Consider the following 25,673-nt stretch of genomic DNA (forward strand, 5'->3'; position numbering starts at 1 on the left):
AAAGCATTTTCCCCATCTCAGATTCGCTGGCTGGCTGGGTCTTTTGGCGGCATCATTGTCAGATTTCTGGCGGCTGGGTTTTGTAAGCGAAGATTTCCATTTTCCATTTTCATCTTCGTTTTCGATTCAAGACGTTTATTTACTCCCCAAAGCCCTTTTGTCGTGAAGCCAAAAAGACAAGAACCGCCAACGGTTTTGGCGCACTCAGGTTTTCATCGTAGTCGTGTGTTGCCTCATTGAGTTGCCAGGTTTCATATTCGCTGGGCGTCGGATTTCACCCAACCCGCTGTTTCCCCCTGTTTCCCCCTTTCCAGCTTTGGCCATTTTCAATTTTTCGTGACGGATTTGGGAGGAAGTTGAAGTCGAAACTGTCGAGAGTCAATCGAAAGTTTTTTTTTTTTTGTCGTATATTGTCTGCTGTTGTCAAAAATAAAGAAAATAACAAATGCTTAACACTGTGTTTATACGTTGCAACCCGGAATTTAGTTAGATATCTCCTGGCTTTCTAAGGCTAGTCTATGTGGACTGGGCACTGGACCCATTCTGGATCCCCTGCTTTTGCTCCTCGTTCTTCATGGCCAGCGAATGTTGCTGAAAGTCAGCCAGAATGCGGCTCTCGGGGATGTCCGTCTCCACACGGCTGCCCACTAAGTCTATGTTGCTATCCTTCTTGTCAAAGAAAATGTCTATAATAATGCGTGCGCCTGTTGGGAAACAATAATTATCAGGGGTTTGCATATATGAATCAATTGAATTTCCGATGTGTATATAGTAACTACTTTTATAATATAAGAATTTAATATTTTTAATAGAAAAACTTGTTTTTCAAAAGAGAATTTCGTCTGAGAACATTTAAGTATTAAATAAAAGTAACAAAGCAGAGTAGTTTTGCTATCGTCACATTTTCTACAAGTTTTTTTAAAGGAATTTAAAAGATAATGAAGAACTTTAAATAGTGGTAAGTAGCATTTTGAAAAATGCGTTGGAATTGTTTTACTGAATTTTCTAAATTAAGTAAATCTAAATTCATTTAGAATGTTAATTTCCTGTTAGTGCTCTTGAATTTAGTTTCCTGAAGTTGGCTTACCCTGGTTTGTGCGTCGAATGGTGGTTTTGCTCTTGTAGATGCTTTCCACTTCGTTGTTGTCCGCCGGATTCTCTTGGCGCACCGAGCACTGTCCGTCCCTGTGGTTAAGGCGATGGGTTAGTGGGTATAATAGAAGAAGACCCGTGGGCCGAACCCTCACCCTCCGTTAGCGGCGCCTTGGTCCCTATCCTCCGATAGCGACATGTTGCAGCAGCTGCTACCGCAATCGCCATCCACCACCTGCTCCTCATCCGACCTTAAGCCGTTGCCAAAGTAAATGGACTTGGCCCGCTCCAGCTCCTGGTTCTTCTGCGTGGCGAAGTTGTACAAGTTGATCATGTCGCGCACTCGGATGGGAGTCTCCATCCGTTTGCGCGCTCCTGACTGCGGTGGTGTTGCCTGGAGCTGGGAAGGGGATTGCTCCTGATCCCGATCGGAATCCTGACTCTTGGGGGAGCCATAGGTGAGGCTGCTGCAGTCCTCCTCAACGGTGTTCATGGCGATGGTTCCTATTTCTCTCTCCCTAAACAAAAATGATTACTGAAAAAAGTCCTCGAACGTTTCTTGTGGAATTCAAGACTTCCGATTTTTGTTGTTGTTCGAAAAATTCCTTTAACCTTTTGTGTCTGTGGGAAAGTTGTAACTAACTCTGAATTCGGTTCTGACAATGTCAACCGAATATGACCTTAACATCATAGAGATCTTTGGATCGTGTGAGTGTGCTTCATGTGGGTCTGGCAGCAATTCGTTAGTAATTACAGTAACGAAATGTAAATGTAATTCATCTTCGAGCTGCCGAAGACGAATCGATGGAGGGCGACCTTCAGTGCGGCAATCGAATACCGAATTCGATCGATCGCATGATTGATCCCACAGAGGGGGCAGTGATTGAGGAAGGTTCGGTGATTAGTGAAATTTGAGCCACACGCTGAATGCCAATGGAATTGTCTTAGAGCGGATTTAATGCATGTTTTTTTTTTCTTTTTTTACTCATATTTTCCCCGTTTATTTTCGTGTACAGTGTACATGTGTGTGAGTTATTAATATTTTGAAATTGGGTGAGCAATGACTTGCCGTTGCCACAGAAGCAGCATCATCGTACCAGCATCATCATCAATCGGTAGCTTGCAAGCGGCCAGCTGGAGGTCCATTTGACACACCATCCCAAATAAAAAATCCGATTTTAAGGTCAATCTATGGCGAACGACACTTGAAGATTGGCTCGACTACAACTCAAGATTCGCAATCAGCGCTGATAGTTCGAACAAGGTTTGTAAGGCTTTGATTGTAAATAATTTTCTCTGCTGACAGTTCAAATACAAACATGAGTAATTTGGTCAAATATGGTACAATAAATAATTAAAGGCAAGGTTGGTCTTTTAACAATCTTCCTTTAATGGTGATTCCTGTGCAACACAATTTATCAAACTAGAACATTTTTTATTATTGTTTAATAGGATTCTAAGAAATTAGTAGCAAAATACAAAATTTAATCCCCTTTTAATAAATCTTGTCTTGTACATGAAACACTTCAACATTCTAACTTTAAATTCGAAATTCTTTGTTCTTTCTTTAATTCACAGAATTAAATTAGGTAATAAATCTCCGCAAATTATAATTCTCCAACTATATTTGGGTACCAAAAAATGATTCCGTCACAACCTTTTTAATAATAGCTTAAGTTTCGTAACACAGAGACTAATGGCGGCTTGATGGGGTGATAATGCATTGAAGAGCCGGCAAAATTAATTTGAGCCTCGGTGTGGGAGTTCTGGCTCCCGTGATCGACATTCTTTGACATTGTATTCTTACATATCACGAACTTGGAATTCGGTTTGGCTCTGCCCTGCTCTGCTCGCTTGTGCAATTAGCCGCGATGTCAAAGGGGTTCACTCCAGTCATGGCAAAAGAACAGTGAGAAGGTGTGGGACCCACAGCAGAATTCACACAACATACGTATGTACGTATGTACATAGGTGTGTCATCATCATCATCTCTGGCTGTGATTCCATTGAAGGTCGATGAGCCACAAACAACATTTGCTTCTGCCATTTATGCTCACTGAATCTCTTGCTTTTTCTGCCTCTCTTAACTGAAAAGCCCCCTGCTTTCCGCCCACTCGTAGGCTACGGCTACTAATGTTTAATTGCCAAATTGGTGCAATTCCACATAATTCATGCCGATAGTTGGAGTCGCTACTCGGGCAGTTTTCCGCTCGCAGAGCTGTTTATTTGACAAGGTCCCCAGTGAAGAGCTTTACGAGTTAGCAACGAGCAAATAAAACCAGCCCGTGGGGGCAGATTCACACGTTTATTAGGCAGTATCGTGCTGCGCATCGAAATCGAAAGTGGAGCGGCTAAGCACTCATAATTGATAACAGTCAGTCATATGGAAATTATTGCGCATACGCACTGTGACTTCAAAAAGAGTGCTAAGAGGAAAGACAAACACCTCTGCCGACACCGACGACTGAAGAAGTAGCTCAAGTCTTAGCCGCATCCGGTCGCAGGCAAAAGTGGCAATTTCGGCTGCTAGCTGTTAGCTGCTACAAATTTGTCAAACCAACAATGCAGCAAGGTCAGCGGCTGAGCCATGATCACGTTCGCGTCCGGCGTGCGGTCAGCTCTGCCATATCATTGACCTTAAGTGACGAACATGAAGAGCAATGAATAAGCCGAGATTATCACCTTTGGCAGCATTTTATTGCACTTACACAGGCAGCCGCCAAAAACGGATTTGAAGTTCAATTGCAGGCATTTGTGATGCTCCAGCTTCTTTGGCCCCACTCTCCAATTCGATCTCCATCTCGATCTGCCCCGGACCTACCAAGACGCCCATGGCACAATGTACAACACGACTATTAAAGGTCAAGCTCCAAAGCCAGCACTGCAAACGACAAAAGCAACAAAAAAAGAAAAAGAAAAAGAAAAAAACGTTAAGTAAATCAAAGTAAACAAACGGCGCACTTTGTTAATTGTTGAATTTATTTCTATTTCAGTTCGAGTTTCTCTTTCTGTTGTGGCTGCAATCTATTAGAGAATGATCTCAAAGATGCGTCAATCGAAAGACTCAAGACACGAACTGGCCACAAAACAATAAAATGACCAATTCGGCGTAGCTAACAAGCAGTATACATTTGAATAGTCATATACCCTAGCCAGTGAGGTTATGGGACCGCTTATTGACACTTCGGCTACCTCTTCAAATTTCCCAAACAGAGCATCGGCAATTTGTGGGCCAACTGCCATTCACTTGCCGCCTCGACTTCTACTGTCAGGGGTGGTTCTGAAATGCCAAAAAGGTAGCATACACGTAGCATTGTTTCCCATTGCGACTGCTCAGCGCGACCTTCACTTGGCAATGGAGCATTGGAGCAATGGAGGAGCAGCTCCTAGCCTCAGGTTGCCCGGAGGGCATTCAGCGAACCCAAGTCAAGTGCGCGGCAGCCTCTTCAACAATGAAGCCATCAGATCGACAAATATCTTCAATGTGAATTTGGTTCAACGGTTCAATTGTATCGCACATCGGAACTGGTGCGAGTGATTAATTGGTTTGTTTTCGAGACTCAAAACACACACTGGATGGATGAGTTGTGTTTGGTCTTGGGATAATTCGAAAGAGTACGGCTGCAGAATAAATCATTTAATATGTAGCGTAAACAACACAGCCCACATCGAATTGCTTACTATTCATGTTGAGTTCGGGGCGCTCCCGCTTCGCTGGATGATTATGCCTTTGTGCTCCGTGTTAGTCTTCAAATCTGCGCCCCAGCATCGGATGAATGCTTTCCATTATCTATATAGCCAGGAAAATATGATTGTTAGGTGTCAATCAAAACTTTTGTGTGTCGCGTGTGTGCGCCACGTTGTCGTTGTCAATTAAAGGCAGTAAAGCCTCCAATTAAGTTTGGAGATGGTAATGGTTTGTGGTTGAATGGCAATTGCTCCATGGAAAATTGAGATTTACTATTGTTACACCTTGGCAAACCAAGTGATTACAGATTGGGAAGACGTGAGTTACCTATTTACATGAACTTAATTTGTCTGAGGTCCCAAAGCCCATAACCCCATACCAACTTTGTAAGAAAAGCTTTCACTTAGTGAAAAAATAAGAAGCTTCTAAAGATAGATTTATTATATAAATTGACAGGATAGAAACTTTATGTCGGGAATATAAAATTATAAATTCAAATATTTTATAGGGCTAGCTTGACTAAAACTATAAGTGTGGTATATTTTGTCTGAGGTCCCAAAGCCCATAACCCCATACCAACTTTGTAAGAAAAGCTTTCACTTAGTGAAAAAATAAGAAGCTTCTAAAGATAGATTTATTATATAAATTGACAGGATAGAAACTTTATGTCGGGAATATAAAATTATAAATTCAAATATTTTATAGGGCTAGCTTGACTAAAACTATAAGTGTGGTATATTTTTGAGGTATCTTTTTTAACGACACCTTTGTAGCATACTCTTAGGCAAAAATGATTAATATTTTCTACGCAGATTTTTAGAGGCTTCCTAGACAGACTTTTCCGCTTTCTGTATAGAATTCATATTTAAGTGGGCGGCAAGCACAACATGAAATTTTTACTTTATTTATCTTAAAAAAAACAATGCTAATTATAAACTTAATGGAGGTCTTTTATATCTAGGCAAACAAAAATATAAAGCTATCATAACAAAAATACAATCATATATTAGAACTAAGATATAACAATAATTAAATTAGGAACAACATAAAAACAAACCAAGTTTTTAATAAACCAGGTTTTTACTCAGGTTTTTAAAAGATTAAGCCACATGACTTTTAAGATATACCACTTCGAAATCGGATGTCAATTAAAAAAGCTATGGAATTAGAACTGCAGACTTTTCATCATTATTCAGCAGTAATTTTTTGGAAATTCGGAAAGGGGTAACATCATAAAAATGACAAAAAATCGATCCGCAAGTACAAACTAATTTTTTAACGCAGATTTTTAAAGGCGTAAGCCTCAAGACTTTTAAGGTATACCACTTCGAAATCGGATGCCAATTAAAAAAGTTATGAAATTAGAACTGTAGGCTTGTCGGTAATTGTTTAGCAAAGTCGACCACAGCTGAATTGTTTCCCTCCGTGACTTTTGTGCTTCGGAACCCCAAAAATATCAACTTCTTTAAGGTATAGCTTATGGTAAACGTTTTTTAAATTGTATACTGAATTGTACTCGGACCCGAAGGCGATTCGGAATACTTTTCCAATTATTAGTATTGCAGATTGTATTACGAGGCGGCCAAACCTATGGCAAAGTAATCCATTTGCTTCTGATTACTGGATGTAAAATAATGCATATGTTATCGATTTCGTAATGGCAAATTTCGCCGCTGGGACTTTGAGTTAAAAGACATTTTGATAGTTCGATTATTTTCTAGATTTATTTCGCTCTGATTGTTTTGGATAGGCGCGCTTGACATGCACTCGGGTTTCTTTTATAAATTTTTAATTGAAATTGTATTAAACGTTTTATTTTAAATAGCTGACAGATTATCTACATTTTAAATTTATTAATTATTTTTCGAATACATAATCATCGAATTTAAAGCGGTAATTTCGATAGATTTTTCATTGCTGGTTACCAGTAGTCGGTCATCATCATACAAGTAGTACAGACTACAGTATTACTTCCGAATTGCAAAATATGTGTACCATACAAGTGTACTTTGTGTGGTAATTATTTAATTTATAAGTAAATGTTTTTATGCGGGCGACTAGAAATTCCAAGAAAACTTTAAACATACAATACAATATGTGTATACAGTTATAAATATATCCGCCTACGGATTAATTTAATTACATGCTAAACGATAGGAATCATGAAAATTACTTTATCTTGCATTACTCGTTACGTCTAAAGTTCAATTAAATATGGATACAAGCATCTGTTATTCACTTAAATGCTACTCAAGCACTCTTAAACGCAACTTATCAGGCATTTATTCCTTACTCTGCTCACGAGTGTAACTGAAATGTAACTAAAGTTTGGCGCAACACATCGAAGCCAATTGGATGAATCGTATTATGCTAAAATGATAAGTATAAGTTAGAGAAATCTTTGGTTGTAACTACAACTGAAATTGAATGTCGAAGCTAGCCGCCGTCTACCCCATGATTGCTTAGGATAAAACGGGGTTTCGCTGCCTAACTTTGTGCTGGTTAAGGTTGCAGTACCCATTCCCAATTCCCTGGAAGTTTGGATACGGCTATTACGGCTTTTATGGATTTGTTAATGGGCAAACCTAGTGTCACATACAATACAATGTATCTATAAATTATCACAGTAAAATAAATATAAATCTTCTCTGCTTCTCTTGCTGCTGTTTTCCGAGTGTCAACCAAGGAGTGGGTGGACGAATGGCGTGCTCTGGCTATATCCATTCGTAGCTGGTTCAGATTATGGAAGATACGATAGTCATAGTCCACATTTTGGCAAAACTGTTGAACGGTCCCCTTCCGCGCTTCGTCTCGTCTCGACAATCACTGATTCACTGATTCACTGGTTGAGTAGCGTGTTGGTCACCTCGGAGAAGGAGAGCAGCGGACTGCCATCGGCGTACGCCCCCCCGGCGGTGGGCGGGGCATAGGCCAGCGCCGTGTGCGCCGTAATGTTCGCCGGATAGAGCAACTGATGATGCGAATGGTGCTGCGTGTGGTGGTGGTGCTGCTGCTGCTGCTGCTGGTAAATTGCATGTTGCTGCTGTTGCAGGGACGGTTGCTGCTGCAGTTGCTGCAGCGACTGCTGCTGCTGCTGTTGCTGCTTGGATGACTTGCGTCCAATGCCCACCTCCTCGGCGCAGATCACCAGCGGAGCGGACACAATGGCCAGCTGCTGGTAGGGTATGTCGGCAGCCGATCCTGATCCTGATCCTGCTGAAGCTGATCCGTTGAGCAGGCTGCTCACCGCCGGCAGAGCTGTGGGCGAGCGGGACAACGCGGATGGCGGCGGCTGCGGCGGCGGTGATCCTGATCCGACTCCCACCAGCTGGTGGTGCAGCGGATAGCCGGCCAGCGATTGCTGCTGCTGCTGCTGATGGTTGGTGAGTATGATCTAGGGAGGATCGTTATGGTTAGTAGTCAGGCGATAGAGCACTGGAGTGCGGTTCTATGGGTTTCGATAGGTTTCAGAAGGTGAGTGGTTGTGGGAGAGTACATAGAGTGCGGGTGCTTCATTACTGGTGCAATCTATCCGCCTTCTAGCGGTGGCCGTGGTGCAGGTGATGCGACTGGGCCGGAACATGGCCACCGCCGCCAGCCGTCGGGTGGTGCGGGTGCGGATGCGAATGCGAATGCGGATGCGTATGCGGATGATGGTACGTGAAGTACTGCGAGTATTGCGTGTAGGAGGCGGGCGTCCATACCTCGCTGCCATGCTGATGCGCCGTCTCATGGTGGTGGTGATGATGGTGGTGATGATGCGAGTGCGGATGCGGGTGGGCGTGATGGTGTTGCGTCTGCTGCTGTTGCTGCTGCTGTTGCTGTTGTTGGTGGCAACTGGGTGGGTGCACCGCCTGCTGATCTGTGCCCGTGCTGCTGGTGAGGGAGCTGCTGGGAGCGCTAACATTGGAACCCACTCCTCGCTGCGACTGCTGTAACTGCTGCTGCTGCTGTTGTTGCTGCTGCTGTGGCGAGGTTGTGTGCGAGGAGGCGGAGTACAGGCCGGAGTCGTCGTGCTGCATCTGGTAGCTCTCCGGCGTACTGGCGCTGGCCGACTTTCCCGGCAGCTCCTTTGTCCCGTTCCACTTGGCCGCCGTTGCAGGTTCATGCTCGTTGTTGTTATTGCTGGCGCCGGGATAGCCCAGTCCGTTGGTCAGCGGCGTGGATCGCTGCGGGGAGCCCGGATTTCCAGTCCCACTCCGGCCACCCTGCAGACTGTTCAGCGGCACCCCGCTCGAGTGCGTGGTGCCCCACATCAGCACCGTCTGACGCTCGTAGGGATCCTGGCTCGCAGCTGCTGCACCCGTTGCTGCGGCCAGCTCCACTTTGGGCGTGGCACTGCCAACGCCATTGGGCGTGGCGCCGCCCACGGGCGAGGGTCCGTCCGACGAGCAGGATATCACCTCCATGACCTGAGGTGAAGACTTCGGCGTCTTAAGGGGAATTTGCTGTCGAGGAAATGGGAAATCGGATTAATGATCAGTGACGGATTTAAAGATTACTCTTATAAAAAAGGTGGTTCGGAAAAAATTTAATAATGTATTGCCATATTATCGGAATACATAAAAACATTGTAACGACACTATTCTTACATGTATGCCAATTAAGTCGGAATAAAAAGTTTATTGTCACAATGCAACTTTGTATATTAAATTTGATAGCAAGGTCAATTTAGAAATTTAGCAACATATTAAAGGCCTTTTTTTATAAAGTATTTGAAGTATACTACTTTTATTTTAATACTTTTTAAATATTTTTTGCATTAATTCATCAAACACATTATTTTGTAGGACAACGCTTTTTAAATGCTTTTTAAATACATAAATTTACTTTTTTAATATATATTTTATTAACTGTGATCTTTTTACCAAATTTAAAATCTTTTTTAAGTCTGCTTAGTTTTACCTACGACCTATATGCTACTCAAAACTAATAGTTGGGCCTGTTTCTATCCCTACTCATGACTCCACTCACCTGTGGCGTGGATGTTGGGCTCCCGTAGCCGCTGCTGTAGCCACTGTAGTACTTGCCCGTCTCCTGCCACTTTTCGTCCGCCTTGGAGGCGATGGCGTAACCGTCGTAGGAGAGGAAGCCATTCGCCACGTAGGCCGAGGCCGGGGCGCCGGAGTGCGGGTAGTCCGTGTAGTAGCCACCGACGGCGCCCTGCAGCCGGTACTGATGGAAGAGGTTCTCACTGACCGGATAGAAGGCGTTGGCCGGCATGGAGCTGCCCATGTAGAGATTGTCCGCGGCACTGGCGTACGGCGAGGTCGTGTACATGGGGTTCAGGTTGGAGTAGGCGGCGGCCACCGCAGCCGCCGGATCGGGCAAGTACTCCACGGCCACGGCCGGAGCAGGCGAACCCACCGGACCACCCAGGGGTGAGGTTTGCTGCGTCTGCTGCTGATTTTGCTGCTGCTGCAGCTTGCGCTTGCTGCGGCAGGTGGAGAGGAAGTCGCGCAACTGCGTCTTGTAGCGGCGATTGGGACGCGTCGGCGTCACCGGCGGCGGCAGGGCGTGGGCCGTGGGAGAAGCGCTCGGCGGCACCACCAGCTGATCCGCCTCGGAGAAGTAGGTGGACGCCAGGCCCGTGTCCAGGTAGCTGACCTTGAAGTCCATCGTCCGCTTGCCCAGCAGATCGTGGCCCTCCTCGTCCATCAGCTGGCGGTGCGTGCAGATCACAAAGTCCGGCTTGGAATTTTTGTACACCAGGCGCGAGCTCGTTTGCAGCCACTGCCAATCGCCGTCCTTCTTCTGGTATCGATAGGCAATCATGCCGGAGGCTCCCGTTTTCAGAACTGCAGAGAAACAAAATGTTAAGTTTGGTTGATGATCTAGGGATGTGTTTATTAACTAAAATACGGGTAAATAATACATAGATTACGTCAGAAAAACAAAACCAGACTATTTAGTTATGTCTTTTTACCCTTAAAATGTAAAAATTAGCAATATCACCATAAAGAGATCAATTAGTTTGAGCATTTAAAGGAAGTGAAGCACGATTTTGGTTTTTAAATGATTCAATGATTAGTACGTCACATAAGAAAAGAAAAGCCAGTAAAAAAATTTAGTTATTTATTTTTACTACCAATTACTTTATATTAAGAAAATTTTCACCTAATTATTTTTAAAAAGCTGACCATTTAAAGTAAGTTTGGGCTTCCACACAATTTTAAATTCGTGCAAAATGCAAGCAACATGAATTTAAGCAAATATCATTGTCATATCATAGATATATGGTTTATGGTTTACAAAAAATGTAATTAAAAAACTCAAATACGTTGCAACGATTTATAGAAGTAAACAAAAAGATTCAGTTTAGAAGGATAAAACAGTACTGTTTATATATATTTGGAAGCAACGATTTAGAAGATTATAAGCTAATTAGGCTGTAGGACCTAACTTGGTTATCCACTCTAGCTTCTCTTCAGTAAAAACAAAAAAAAGCTAAGCAATGGTAGTACTCACGCTCCTGATGGGCGCTGGCCACGTAGGCGAGGTCGTCGTAGTGCACCAGGTCGTAGCCGCCCATATTGACCAGCTCGGCGTCCGCGTAGCCCAAGATGTGCTTGCCGCGCTGGTCCATGGAGACCAGCGAGAAGTCGAGCTTGTGCTTGGACTTGAACATGTTCTCCTTGTGCGGAATCTCGAGCAGGCTGGGTGGACCGAAGGGCGTGCAGTAGGCGAAGAGGGCCAGCGGCGGCTCCTCCGTCTTGCGGTTCTGGCCGTGCAGGACCTTGATGCGACCACGGATGTCCAGGCGCAGGAAGCCGCTCGTGTTGTCCAGCAGGCAGCGGAAGCGGACGGTGAAGCTGCGCTCCAGGTAGAGCGCCTTGTCCGGCGCCAAAGTCTCCGCCAGCTGCATGCTGGACATGTCGGCGGGCAGGAAGCTGTTCCACAGCAGCTGGCGCTGCAGCTCCTCGCGATCCTCCGAGTGGACCAGTTCATACACCGACTGGTGGACGATGTCCGACTGTGGGATGGAGTACATTCGTATATTCGTATATTGGTATATTGGTCAGGGGTCAGTCACCTGGCAATTCTTATTGATTTTGCTCTCACTTTTCGCTCTCTTTCGCCCGGGGATTTCGGGGCGTATAAATCAAAATGCGCGCAAATTGAAAATGCGCCCCATGTTGGCCACAAATTGAGACATAAATTCTGCACGCGCCAGGAGCAGGAAGATTGGCCAGATGGGGATACAAGGGATTCTTGGGGATACTCCCCCCACTCCGCCCTTCTGCGAACACCAAAAGCAAACAAACCCAACTGATTTTCTCGAAGGTGAAGCCAAGCGGCAAGGCAGCAGCAGCTACGCTTTTAATTGAGCTGCCAAACGGGGCGTGGCAAGTGCCGCTTTACACATTTACAACTAAATTTAAAAAAAAAAAAAAAAAAAACAACAACAAGAAAAAGAAAACCAACAACTCGGGCGGATGCTAACTACAATTTCAATTTCCATTGGACAATAAAGTAGGCAAAACTACAATGAAGGTGTACCCCAAACATGCTGCCGAAGGAAGCCGAATTCAAATCGGAGTGCCCGCATCGGAATCAATCTGGCCACGCCCCGCTACTGCAGCTGGGGCTCCCAGGGGGAGATTCCCAGCGATTGCGCAATCTGATTTTAATTTATGATCTGTCGGATCCGCGAATCGATTCGGGTTCAGGTACCCTTCAAGCGTGGCGAGCCCAGACATCTTTGCCGGGGACCAAGATCTTAAATTGTGAATTCGGATTTGGGTCAGGGTATACGAAAATCAGGTTAATCAACTTTTTTCCAGATAACTTGTCTTGCTGCCTGGATTTTGTACAATGGTGCTTTCTTTTCTGCATGCCAGAGTTTGACAAATTCATTTTTATATTATGTTTTCATACATCTATTAAACTAAAACTCGGGTCAGGTTTAAATATCTTAAAAATTGTAAAGCTAAGAATGTTTGAAAATCTTGTTTAATTATTCTTATTTTATGTAGTACCCCATGTTAACCTGCACTTTTAGAGCAGTGAATTTTCTTTTCTTGGACCGCTTCCGCATGTCAGAGATTGACCCAAAAAACAGAATACTGTCGGCAATTAAAATCAATCAGAAAACGGAGCGAAAGAGAGCGGCTGAGGAGCTAGAAGCTGGTGGCACTTACCTGATGAAATCCCAAATAGCTCTCGATGCTGTGCGTGGCAAAGAAGACTTCGCCTTCGCATGTCAGTATCATTAGAAATCCATTTAGGGCCTGCAAAGAAATTCAAAAAGAAAGAGTAGACGGGTCAAAATTAAATCAAAACTAAGAATTAAATGTTTGTTTCTTTTTTTGTTGTTGTTGATGGGCTGCAGAGACAAGTGGATAGATCCCAGAATCAATGGCTGGATGAATGAATCTTCGAGTTGTGATGGGTTGGCAAAGGTGTAATTACAGTAGCTGCCATGGGTCGTCAAATTTGGTGAATGAAATGTTATTGATCATGGCAGCCGGAGGCATTTCAATACACTGCCACAAAATAAGCTCCAAAGCTAGAATAATAGATTTTTATCGCAACTGCAATGCATACTGACAATTATTAAAATTATGTATTTCTGATAATTATATTTATTTATTTTATTTCTGATTTTATAAATAATTAAAAACTGGTATAACCATTTCCTGACCTAAAACCGGCAAAACACAAAAAAAAAAACTTTTATGTATCAATTTTTTTATCTCTGCCAGTAGTAATAAAAAATATTTTTCAGGTAACACCTAAGCATATTAAAATCAGTGGATTTTTCTTATAATTGTTGTGAAATCTTTTTCAGGACTATAATTAAATATTTATCTCAGTAATACAATTAATTCATTTAGTGATTTGTTTATATGTACTACAATAAAATAAATCTGTGCTTTTGGGATAATGGTAAAATTATTCTCAGCGTTCTTCCACCGACCCGTACTGGGTACGCCCCTTTGAATGAACTTTGGCTCAACCGCATCAGGAGCGAGTTGAAAGACAACCACGATGGCGGCGCTTAGTTGTGGCCAAAGCGTAATCAGCGCTTAAGCGGCTTATTTCATCCAAGCCACAGGTCGCTATAGACGATATACAAACATGTGTATCCAGTGAACAGTACCCAGTCGGATCTGGAGTTCCACATCAAACACAACCAGGAAATGGCTTGCAATTAAATCAATGAGTTTCAACTGAACAGAGCGAGAAAAAAAGTGGGAGGGAGAGAGAGAGAGAGAGAGGGGGAAAAGGCGGTAGAATTTGGTGTAATTGCAGGTTTCCATTCCAGTTCCCTCCCCTTAAATCCCCAGATGAGCCATTGTCATTATCTATTCGGATATGCGCCGCCAAAGACTCGACGCTGCTAACAAGAAAATAAAATGTGAAGCAAAGACGGCAACAAAATCATGCAAAAGTTTTTAATACTTTTCATTGTTTTGTTTATTATTTGGCGCATTATTGTTTTTGATTGCATTTTAAAGTCGGGTTTTATGAACTGTTAATGGCGGCAACGCATGCGATTGACGGCCGATCTGAACTGAAACTAACGGTACGCCGGCAATCCGTCCGTCGAGCAAAGTGTGAAGTGAAAATGAGAAGGAAAACTGAAACAGGCCGCTTCGAAAGACAAATTTGCCAATGCTCCATTAGTGCCTCCGTGGCGGTGCGGCCGTAATTAATACAACCGAACCGAAAACAACACCGCAGAACGCAGAATGCAGAACACACAACACACAAATACTGAGCGTAATTAATACGGGCGTATTTAAATATCAATTTGCAGCCACCGCATGGAGCGGCACCGAAGCACCGAAGCATCGAAAGGAAGTCCCCCCATTTTTAGCCAGAGAAAAATGTGCGCGATTGCTGCTAATTACAGAGCAGCGGGCGCAGGATTGGTCAGAGAGGAGCTGATCCGGCCAGAGATCGGTCCAAACAGCGGGTAACCAACTCCTTGCGAGAGTTGGCATTAGCCGACATAAATGCTAAGTGGCGTCATCATTTAAAACGCATCAACAGCCCGCAAGGATATGGTGGCATGGCTCTGCCGCATGGATTGTCATCAGGCCAAGCGGACTGGTCGGACATCAATAATCGTCATAAAGATCTCCCCAACGGTAGCCAGTAAAAGAAGAAGACTTTAAAGCCGAGATTGTATTATGCTGATGTATATTCTATTTAAATGCGGTGAATGGCAATTGAGGGTGGAGCATCTTAAATGCAATGTGAAAGTTTTTTTTGAGGAGTTTTATTATTCAAAAACCATTTGCGAATTTGGTAATTAAGTATGCTAGAATCATAATTAAAAGTTGTATGAATGCGATCATAAATCGTGCCTATATATTTTTTAATGATCACACTTTTATTGGTGTTTTTCATTATTTTATACATATAAATCGTTTGAGAACGTAACAGTTATTTAAATTCTAATTTTGGCCGGCTTTTATCATTTCCGCCGATATATTTCGGCTTCGGCAACCGTCTTTAAGGCAACTATAAGCAGCATCAAAACATATAATATAATATTATTATTTACGAATTACCAGTTTAGTTTCTATATTGTTGTTTATTATATTCATACTATTAAAAGAGTATATAAACATTCGTTTTCCCCTGTAAGTCCTGTTCACTTGCTTTTTATTTTCTTTTTTCATTTCTACAGTCTTTGGCTGTTCTCTTTTCATTTCTTGCGGCATTTTACCTTTTTATACGGCCAAGAAAGATTTCTCCCCACAGTCTAATTGTTTCTCTGCCCCATCCCTTTCCCACCTGATGGCCAATCGGGGCCTCTCTGTCGCTCCCACAGCTACAATTTAGACAAGCCCGTCTGCGGCGTCTTCTAATGCGATTTTAATAATACCCGCCCGTCTTTATAGTGGGGGTTCCGGAGATGGAGAGGCTGTGCTTAACCCAGTGTGTGTTTGGTGTGTGTGTGTGTGTGTGGGTAAATCTTGCATTTCAGTTGTGAGATTTGATAAGTTGGCGGCGATTATTTTACCATTTCCTAGGCAGATGCAGGAAAGACTCGAGGGGGTCGAGTTTGGGGGGGGGGAGGAGCCTCTCTAGTTTGGCCAATTTGCCCATGCTCGTCTAGATAATTGCTTAATAAAGCCCACCCCCAGCGGCAGACCCTCTCTAACTCCAAGTGGCTCGTCAGCTAGTATCTGGCGCGGATCTGCCACCAAAAACTGTTGCATGGAAAGTTGAGTTCATATCATGTTGGCGAGCAAAGTGTTGAAAGTGTTTTACTTTCAGTGAAAACGGAAGACAATTAAATGTTGCGCCAGTGTGTGTGTGTGTGTGTGTGCTAGCCCTCAACAAAGCTGCGTGACAAAATGCCATTTTCTAATGATAATATGTGACCCATAATAAACGGGAACAGCCACAGCAACAGCTGCAGCAAAAAGTAAAACTTCACGGGCAACAGGTAACAAATACCCGAGGTATTAAAACTAAATATGCACACCTCATGGCGGCCACCTTGCCACAGGACTTTTCGCGCTGCCAGGACCTCTGTGAGACAGACAGAGTAAAAATATGCACGGAAATGCACAATTGTGCAGTTTTGAGCTCGACAATTAGCTGCAGTCAGGAAGAGGGTGGTGCAGCCCATCGTTTTTTTGGCTCCCATTCAAATTCGCCACTCGTCCGAGGACCACCCTGCGTATACGTAATGCAGCCAAACACGAAACTGCAATGTGCATCGCCCCACTTGTGCCACACACACAAGGTAAGTTTATGTTTACGTGTGTGTGTGTGTGTGTGTGTGTCAGTGGTGCATACCGCACTTGGGCGGGTGGTAAGTTTGGACTTTGACATTGAATCGTGTGTGTGAATTGCAGCCGAAAAAAGTGGCATGTGCAAAAAGGAGTTTGCTGTTGTTGTTGTTGCCGCTGCAAGTGCATGTTGCACAATTGCGTGTGTCTGTCTCGGGCGGAAAGGGGACGGGGAAGGTAAGGTTGGTGGGTCAGAAGGCAGTGTCAGCTGTGGCACCACCGCTCGCCCGGTGGCCGCCTGCTCCAATGCCCGGTGAGCTATGTGCGCATTAAATTAAACTGTCATGACTGTGACAAGTGCATATGTTGGCGCCTCGGACACTGCAACAAACAAATACTGAGGCACATGCACTTTTAATTCAGCAAAAACATGCAACTGCCCCAAGGCGCGGACTGCGAAGGCGATTTGGGGGAGGGGTAGTGCGAGTGCTGTGCGACAATTTAATTGGTGTATTTTGGCACATAAACTTGAAATGCATAAGTTTTTATATGTGTGCTCCACTTGGCTGCAGCTGTTTCGTTTCAACATGATAACTGCTAATTAATTGTAGAGAAATCGTTGTAAATCCGAAACTATTGGTATTGTGTATGCATATTTGGACTTGAAAATGCGCTAATTCATTTAACGAATTGGGTTCAGCGTTGCTGACTTGCTGGCAAATAAATTAACAACAAATTGGAATGTAGGTTCAATGTATAAATAAAAGATTGTTTAGTTTTATATTTATAAAGACATAATTAGTTTAACAAAATAATTTTTTTAAATTTATACAATTGATGACCTGACATTTTGTAGATACAATTTTGAGCAGGCAGCACTACAACATTACTACCTTATTCTTATCAGTTTTTCGGGTAAATGCATAGTCAGTTCTCAATAAGGTTAATCAATTCGAGCACTTATTAATTGCAGACAATTACAAATAATGGAATCGAAGCGAGGTAGTGGAATATTTCACATCCCCCACTACCGTCCGATTGCGTGCCCAGTATTTATCAATGGAGACTCTCTTGGCTAACAAGACGCTGATTGATTATGCCCCTTCACCCACCTTCCTTCACATAAATACGCCACGTATCCTGGGCCAATGAAGCCATCAAACAACCGCTGATGAAGACAAATCGAGGCAATTGAGAGGAGTTGATGGGGTTTGTGCGCTGGACTCGCGACTCGGGACTCGGAACTGACGACTCACCTGGAGGAACATATCACCATCCAACAGGCCGTGCTCGAAGGCGCCCAGCTCTCGTGTCCTGTAGCCGTCGTGTGCGTGTATGTGGGGCAGGACTCCGTTCTCCTCCTTTTCCTTATGCATAACAACTGCAAGCCGAGAAAGACAGAGAGAGATACTTTTTACAAACGGAGGCATTTTTCGATATTTTATTAACCATAAATATTTGATATTCACTCAAAAGAACTAAATAAAGTTAAGAAAATTGCCTGCCCATAAATAAGCCACTCAATTGTTTTACAAACCCACCTTCCGTGAGGTTAGTGGCTGGCATAACCATAGTAACTTCATAAAAATCCAATATATCATAGATATATAATGTGATGGGTATGTGTGTCTGCCTCAACTCTCCGAAAATACACGTACAATAAATATTTACGGCTTTGGCAAAGTACTAAAAATTGTTTATGGTGTCATTGTAATATTTTATGAGAACTTTCGCCCCCTTGGCCCCCACCACCAATCCAGTCCTTGAACTATCCACCCTTAGGCCCGACCCGGACGCCATTTTGCCTAGGAAAATTTCATTTTATTTTCCTTCCCCCGCCCCATTACTTTTGTTTATTTATTTCTTGGCGGTGGAGTTTTATTCTGTGGGAGCCGAGCGGGTTTTTATAATAAATTTGTCACAAAAATTGATTTATGTGCGATAAACGATAAAAGAAATGGAACTTCATATATTTTCACAATATTAGTAAAAGGTTTTCGGGGTCCGGAGAGGGTGGCTCTGCGCGTCGTTGTCCTGGCCAAAAATTATGCCACGCCAGCTGATGTCATAAATTATGATTTTTATCAACGCAAATGGGGAAAATAAAAAATGTTAAAGAGAAATAAAACAGCGGCTAAAATAAAAACAAAGGCAAAGTTAATTTACGCATGGCAAGCCTCGAGGAAAAGTCCCCCAACTGCCGCCCAAGTGCAACCCCTAAGCACGGGGAAAACCTTCGGACTTTGGCTTCAATTTCAATTAGCAGGTTAGCATTCCTGCCCCTGCGCTCCCAGACGCTTTTCCTGGCCAACCTGACCGCAAACTGGAGCTCCTTGTCGCCTCGCTTTAATCTCGGCCTTTTCGACCTTTTTATCAAATTAACAAAAGTGACTCGCTCCCACTCACTCGGTCTCTCCCCAACAGCGAAAGATTGTTCATTTTAGCGAAAGTGCGATAAAACAAATAGTTGCCTCTGGCCACTCCCCCCACCCATCATTCCTCCGCCCCCCCAAAAAAAAGCTCCGTTCGCCTAATGTGGCCCAAACAAATTGCATCATGTGCGTGTAATCCTGGCGTGATCCCTTACAGCCACTTGGCCTAGGACGCGGCCGTAATTATTCATAATTTAATTAGGCTCAGTTTACATTCATTTCACTTCTCGTCGCCGCTTTTTTATTATTTCTGGTGGTATATTTTAATTTTTTGTACGTGCATAAACTCATTTAATTAATTTCTGCTGGGGAGAGATTTGGGTTGGGTCTTGTGCGGGGATTCGGGTTACAAAATCAGACCGGTGCCTTTATTGCACTAACATTGTATTATTACATGGCGAATAAACCAAATTTACGACAAATTCTTCGCATTTTCCGCTGCTGTTTTTCCCCATTTTTGTTTTTTTTTTTTGCTGGCGCTTCCATCTTTACGGACCCACCCCCGTAAACGGGTCGTTAAACGGACGACCATCCACATCCACATCCACCGTGAACGGCCGGCGGTGGATGAAAATCTTGGGCTGCGAACGACCGGAAAAGCGCAAAATCTCGGTTACAGGGTGGGGCAGAACACAAACTCTCCGCAGCGCTCGATGATGTACATACATAAAAATGGCGGCGCCGACGACGACGACGACCTACGACTTCGATGGAAAACCCCACCCAAGTGGCCAAAGAGAAAAGCCAGACAGAGAGAAAAACCAATGTGAAAACAAGTTGGGACAAGGCACAGGAGAAGCGTGCGCAGCGAACGAAGAAGACCCGAAAGATACTCGCCCTAATGACGTTGCACTGACGGCACCTCCAACTCTTGGCCATTTTCCCTGCTTTTTCCCGATTTCCCCCCGATTGTGTCCCCTTCCAAAGGTGGCGTCAATTATGCTGGCGCTGGAGATGGCGATGGAGCAGGAACTGGGCGTGCCCCGAGCCGGTGGCACGGCTTGGCGCAGAATAATAAATAAAGTTTAAATTTTCTGACATTTTGGCAAACATTTTCCGTGCCGACAGAAGCAAATATGTCATGGAAATGTCAAACTCATCAGCGGATTTGATTGGAAAACTGACAGCGCCCCAGCGGTGGGAATATATCCGTATACGCGAAGCATCAGCAGCGGCACCGCCAGCAACCATTGGCAGCTGTCAGGAGTGACAGCGCTTTTTGGATGCACCCCACCGTCGTTGTGGGTCAAACAAAGGAAAGGCTAACGGGTATAGTTTGGGATAGCTGGCTCTATAAAATAACCGAGTTTGTTCTGGGATTGTGAAAAATTGTTGGGTGAGAGATATATTAAATAGGAACCGATAAAAGAGCTGTCAGAATAGGAAAGGAATAGACAGTTGTAATAGACACTTTGAACAAATATATTATCTCATTTAAATTATTAAAGTTAATTGTAATTCAACGAAGGGTTTCTTTTCAAAATAGGTTAGTTTTCAACCTATCGAATAAAGTTAATTAAGTTATGCGACTTTTGTGTTTTCTTAAGCTAGAAGTCCACTTTAAGAATATTTTGTAGATCTCTATGAAATCCCTATCCCTGTTTTAGTTTAAACTTTGCATAGCTAAATCTATTCTGTCTGCAGAAGCTTATATCAGGATTTCAAGTTCCTGGCGAGAAGTAATTTCCAATCCAACACAGTGTGCAATTACGGACATAAAGAGAGGCAGTCCAAGTCCATTCCACAATTTTCAAGTAGCTGAATCGTTTATTTGACTTTAAATTGAACTAGGCCTTTAGACATTGTATCTTTTTTCCCGGAGGTAAGGAGGAACTGGGGGGCTGTCGACCTACGTAAGTCACGCAATGTTGTCTTCCGCCGCCCCCAAACCAATGCATACAATCTATATACCCCACTTGTGTGGGTATATAGAAACAGCTGAGCATTGGCCGGCGTGACAATGCGACGCCTTAGAGGAAAAACAACCGCACCAACAGAAACAACACCTTCATGGAGCTGGTAGGCAAGTGCATCGCCATAGCCATAGCCATAGCCATCGCCTGACTGATTGCATGTCCGCCTGCGACCCATTCATTGTCTGGTTTTGAGCCGAACCGGCAACGGAGGGTTAACGGGGGCCTAGGAAGGCCTTAACTGGAGCAACGCACGAAAGTCATGTTACAATGTACGAAATATTGGCCAAATGCCGCTGCAGCTGGCTTCACTATGTTTATAGGTTAAGAACTGAGCCTTGGCCTCATCCCCCTGTCTCGTACACAGACTTTTTAACCCAATTGGGAACAACTGCCTGTAGGCAATTTTGATAATAACATAAATACCTCGCCAAAGGAGAAAGCAGGAGAGAGCGGGGAACGAGGCGAAGACTGACCGACCAAGTGACCTTGTCGTGGCTAATAATCGGTGGGTGACTTGCAGGCCGCCACCCAGCTCAGGTATCCGTATCTCAGGCTTTAGGTGCAACCTCTCCGCAGCAGATTCATTCATAATATGCTCAGCAGGTTTCCACAGCTCTGCCGCTTCCCACGGACCCCCGAGAACCAGTTAAAAGACCGCCGAAGGCCAAGTCAAAACTAATGGCGACATGATTTGCCAGCAAATCTATTCAATGAAAATTAGACTAGTGATGTTTCATAAGTAATGATATAATAAAGATTTTAAGGAGCAAGCTACAAAAAATGTGGTTCCTATTTTAAGTCATAGAAGATAAGAAATTCGATTTCAAGTTTTCTCTGGTTTCATTTAAAGTAAATTATAATTTAAAAAAAAAAATAGAAACGGTATACAATTTTGTTTTGTGATTTCTTTAAATATTATGCAAAAATATATTGTATTCACAAAAATACCGTTACAATTTAATGCATAATTTAAATTTATTAAATATTAAAAATTCATATTTTCTATATTCCTTTTTTTGCAGTGTCTTTTTTAATCGTGTGTGGGAACTGGTTGGGTTGGCGAAATGCCAATGCAAATGCAAATGCGTTCCCATCTCAAGTTACCAAATCTTTGCAGTAGCTGCTCAAATGGGATAGCAGAGCACTTGGCGGTTCTTGGGAACTCAATTTGCTTATGGCCCGCATTTTACTACTATTTTAATGGCATAAGTTCGCCAGGGGGGGTTGAGTGGATGGGCAAAACTGCGTTTACAGCTTAGCGTGCTGCGTACGGAAAACAGAATAGAATGAATAATAATCGTTAAAACAGAAACTATCAATATCAAAAGGGTCATAACAGCTAATGTTTCAGCAATTGCTGCGACCCCTCCCTTTGCCACTTAATTACGCAACTCATCAATTAGGCAGACATCGAACTCCGAACAGGAGAGCCTTGGCACCGCGAGCATTAAAAATGTAGAAATTGCGCGTCTTAACAATTATGGCCAGAAGCCGAAAGGTGGCCGTGGCAATTATGGACAGTTGCCCCCTGGCAGCCCCACCCCCGACCACCCCCGTCCACCCCCTCGCATTCGGACCAAGACAATGGCCCATTAGCAGCGCGCTTTAATTATTTAGTTTGCCTCGGAACCAAACCCAGAGCAGAGATAGTGGAAAAAGCGCACAGAAAGGTACGAAAAATACCAGAGAGAAAGAACTACTAAATCATCGAGGGGTGGGGGGAATGGGGGCGGTTGGGCTGAGGGGCGTGGTCCCAGCTAGTACAACAAATGCAAAAACGAAACTCTGCTTTTACCGGTATAGAGAACATTTCCAGTTCGGTTTTTGCTCGTTCGTTTGCCGTAATGTTTTCGGTTTCGTGAAGCAGAGGTTTTTTGCGCAAGTCAGGGTCAAGCAACTACAGATGGGATCCCGCACCCCCAAATAGATACGTATATATATAAATATATATATATATTGTCTGGAGAATACAAGACAATCTTTCCTACTGGAGAGAAAGCATCCTCCCTCCTTCCGTTTGACATCTAATCAATTGTAATCTTCTTGAGTGCTTCCGCGGGTAATCCATGAGCAGCACACGTCGCATTTGGATTCCCTGACCGAAAAACAAAACTTCAGCTCAAACCCATTCCCAGGCCAAGGGTTCGAAGGCAAACAAACACTAATTGTAAATTAAATGATCCCGATAATATCCGAGAACATCTATCTGGGTAAACAAACGAAACCGAAATGAAAATACAAACGTTGACCTCGCGCCGTGTTTTGTGACAACCCCTGGAAGGACATTAAATGGAATGGTGCAGGGGCCACTCACCGGGGCACACGCCGCAACGGTTCTGGTCCATTAACCCGTCGTCGTTGTCGTCGTTGTTGTCGTTGTTGTGTATGCAGTGTCCTGCGAGGTGCCCGGTCAGTCCTTTCGGGGGATGCCATTGGCGAAGGAAACTAATGTTTATATTGACTTTTCACAATGCACAAAGCGGCACGTGGCCGCCGGTTGCTCCTTTTTTTGTGTGTCCTCTAAGCCAACAGTTTGCCAGTGCAATTAACGCTGAACTCCGCTTGACCGCTAATTGTCAAAATATTTACTAAAGTTCTGGTACCTTTTCTCCATCATTCCTCGATTTCGACACGTGGGCTGCATTGGAGGGGGCAGGATCTGCAGAAGCCCTTTAATTCTGCACTTAAACCCCATTAAAGCTGGCATGCCGCCACATGCCGCTCCTCCCCCCGCTGGACTTTGCCAATTTTATCGCAATGAAAGCGAATGAAGCAATTAAATATTTTCTTTATTTTCATTTTTTCGTGTTGGTCATTAAAACAAACGCGAAATGCCAACGAACTCAAACGGACGAATCGTTAATCAAGCCATCAAGGCCCGAGAGTTTATTGCATTTGTTTTAATTAATTTAAATTATACAAATATGCTGACCCCTCTCCTCCCGACCAGTGTTATTCAACCACCCCTAGGTCAAGCCTAAAGCACCCCTGAGAGAAGTAGATACATATGTTGGTCCTCCAGCTCCTGGTTGTACTTTGTCTGCTCCCGACTGACTAAACTGCAGACAACATCAAAAGCACTGCGGAAAATATTTATGGTTTTCTTAGTAAACTAAAACTAGTCTTTAAATTGAGAGGTCTTTGACCTTGTTATAAACGCAAGAAAACTGGCCCTAGAAAAATATTATTGGTTTTAAATTTGACATTGTAAATGCGTATTAAATTTATACATAAAATGTTTACATTTACCGAATAGTTTTGCGATAGTTTATTGGGTTTTTAAATCTCTAACTAAATCATTTTCCCAAAAAATGTTTTTGTAATTTCAGCCCTATTCACCTTTGATGTAACAAATTAAAACCTTCATTTTCCTAATTTTCCCCTGTGTTTGTTGGCCCCTCGCCGCTTTTTTCCAGACCGCCCCACGCTGCTGGCTGCTTTCTTCCTGTTCCTTAATCCGTCAACAGCACGTGCGTGTGTTTGTCTGTCGCTCCTTCGCCATTCGGGAGGAGAGGACCTCCTGGCGCGGCGTTGAAATTAGTTTTGAATCATTTATGAGTCATGTTTAGGGTCTGGGCCGCAGTCTGACCAACCAAACCCAGAACGGGGAGTTCCTCGGGCCGCGCATAATCGATTTAATAGGCCGAAATTGTTACGCGCCGTATGGCGAGGGTGATTTGCCCCATTTCCCCCCACTAGCAGACTAGCGGACTAGCGGACTAGAGGACTAGCACTCACCTTGAAAATAACTTTTGGTTCTTAAATAACTAACGGACAGCCTTAGAATGCTCAGTCGATCCAGTTTGCTCAAGATGTTCTGCTCGAAGGGCAGCAGCGAGGCCAACAGATCCAGCTCGGCGTTGAGGCGCTCCCGATGCCGCTTTGATGGATTGCTCTTTGTGACGCCATCCTTGGGCGGCGGCTTCAGGCTGGGGGTGAAACGAGTGAAAGGGAAATTAAAAACAATTTTCATGCATAAATGGAAAGTGGCTCCCTAAATAGAACGGGCCGAGGTCTCGACCGCGTCAGCTGGCGACGGCGGCGGTGGCGTGAACTTGAAAAGGTCAAAATTATTAATTGCACTTATCTGTTACCCGAAACTACATAATAGCAGTCCTCCCCCAGATGGACGGCGACTCTCAAGGATTACAACTATAAAACAGACACACAATACAGGGTGGGTGGGTTCGATTAGCTATGGTCACTTGGGCCGCTGATTAGTCGATCTAAATGGAGTTCGTGAATTGCACAAGCGATCCCATCGCTTTGTTTTCCGCAAATGCGTAGTGGGAGTGTGTTTCAATGACCAGCACGTTTTGTTTCCAATTATTGTTAATGCGTGAAATTAAGCTATTTACCTTATTGCCATTCAATTTTAAATAAAAATAGGTGGGTAAAAACCTTTGATATAATACACTTTTTTATGATTAAGTGATTGCTTATAAACAATGGTTTCTTTTAGCTAATTGTTCCAAAAGTTCTGTACAATAAAATAAATGTTCCCTAAAGGTAACTTAAATCCACAAATGGAAAAAACTGGGAAGGCTCAAAAATAATATCTTAGTGAACAACAAACAAATAAATACATAAGCCAGCTTTGTTAGTAATCAAATCATACTATACGTTTAATTCTTTATGTTTTCTCGTTTTGAATCCTTGTCTCGATTCAGAAAGTTAATCGGCCCATTACCCGGCTTCATCTCTAACAGTTTCCATGAATCAAATCATAAACGGGATTATGCACAGATACAGGCACAAATCAGAAGTCGGACCGCAATCTGAAACCACTCCAATTAAATGTCATAAAATGTTCGAGGACCCAGGCGAAACCGACCCGGAGCCGAGCCAA

General features: G+C 43.6%; 2 protein-coding genes across 5 annotated transcripts in view; both read right to left on the reverse strand.

The window, feature by feature from the left end:
• Positions 1 to 446: 446 nt before the first annotated feature.
• LOC108135056 lies at positions 447 to 1,761 on the reverse strand. Its single transcript, XM_017255600.2, has 3 exons — positions 1,248 to 1,761; positions 1,088 to 1,185; positions 447 to 704 (listed from the first exon to the last, which is right to left on the reverse strand). The coding sequence occupies exons 1-3, from the start codon at positions 1,583 to 1,585 to the stop codon at positions 517 to 519; spliced, it is 624 nt and encodes a 207-aa protein (XP_017111089.1). The 5' UTR covers positions 1,586 to 1,761; the 3' UTR covers positions 447 to 516.
• A 4,731-nt stretch (positions 1,762 to 6,492) lies between these two features.
• Positions 6,493 to 25,673, reverse strand: part of LOC108135146 (single-minded homolog 2) — a 32,914-nt gene continuing 13,733 nt past the window's right edge. For 3 of the 4 annotated variants that reach the window (XM_017255758.2, XM_017255760.2, XM_017255759.2), the window contains exons 3-9: positions 24,563 to 24,753; positions 17,733 to 17,857; positions 12,922 to 13,011; positions 11,249 to 11,753; positions 9,755 to 10,578; positions 8,485 to 9,228; positions 6,493 to 8,174 (exon numbers count right to left, since the gene is read on the reverse strand). In XM_017255758.2, coding sequence (XP_017111247.1) covers positions 7,620 to 8,174; positions 8,485 to 9,228; positions 9,755 to 10,578; positions 11,249 to 11,753; positions 12,922 to 13,011; positions 17,733 to 17,857; positions 24,563 to 24,753 — 3,034 coding nt within the window. In that variant the 3' untranslated portion in view covers positions 6,493 to 7,619. The remainder of the gene's footprint in view (positions 8,175 to 8,484; positions 9,229 to 9,754; positions 10,579 to 11,248; positions 11,754 to 12,921; positions 13,012 to 17,732; positions 17,858 to 24,562; positions 24,754 to 25,673) is intronic. The other variant, XM_017255762.2, reaches the window with a different exon arrangement.

This window comes from Drosophila elegans, unplaced genomic scaffold, assembly GCF_018152505.1.
Source record: "Drosophila elegans isolate 14027-0461.03 unplaced genomic scaffold, ASM1815250v1 contig_476, whole genome shotgun sequence".
NCBI lineage: Eukaryota > Metazoa > Arthropoda > Insecta > Diptera > Drosophilidae > Drosophila > Drosophila elegans.

What these genes read in the sequence shown, in the direction of transcription:
- LOC108135056 (XM_017255600.2), bottom strand. Translation starts at nt 1,585, where the DNA reads ATGAACACCGTTGAGGAGGACTGCAGCAGCCTCACCTATGGCTCCCCC. An exon ending in CAAGGCGCCGCTAACGGAGG is followed by an intron (nt 1,186 to 1,247) that starts GTGAGGGTTCGG and finishes CCTTAACCACAG; the next exon opens with GGACGGACAGTGCTCGGTGC. An exon ending in CATTCGACGCACAAACCAGG is followed by an intron (nt 705 to 1,087) that starts GTAAGCCAACTT and finishes GTTTCCCAACAG; the next exon opens with GCGCACGCATTATTATAGAC.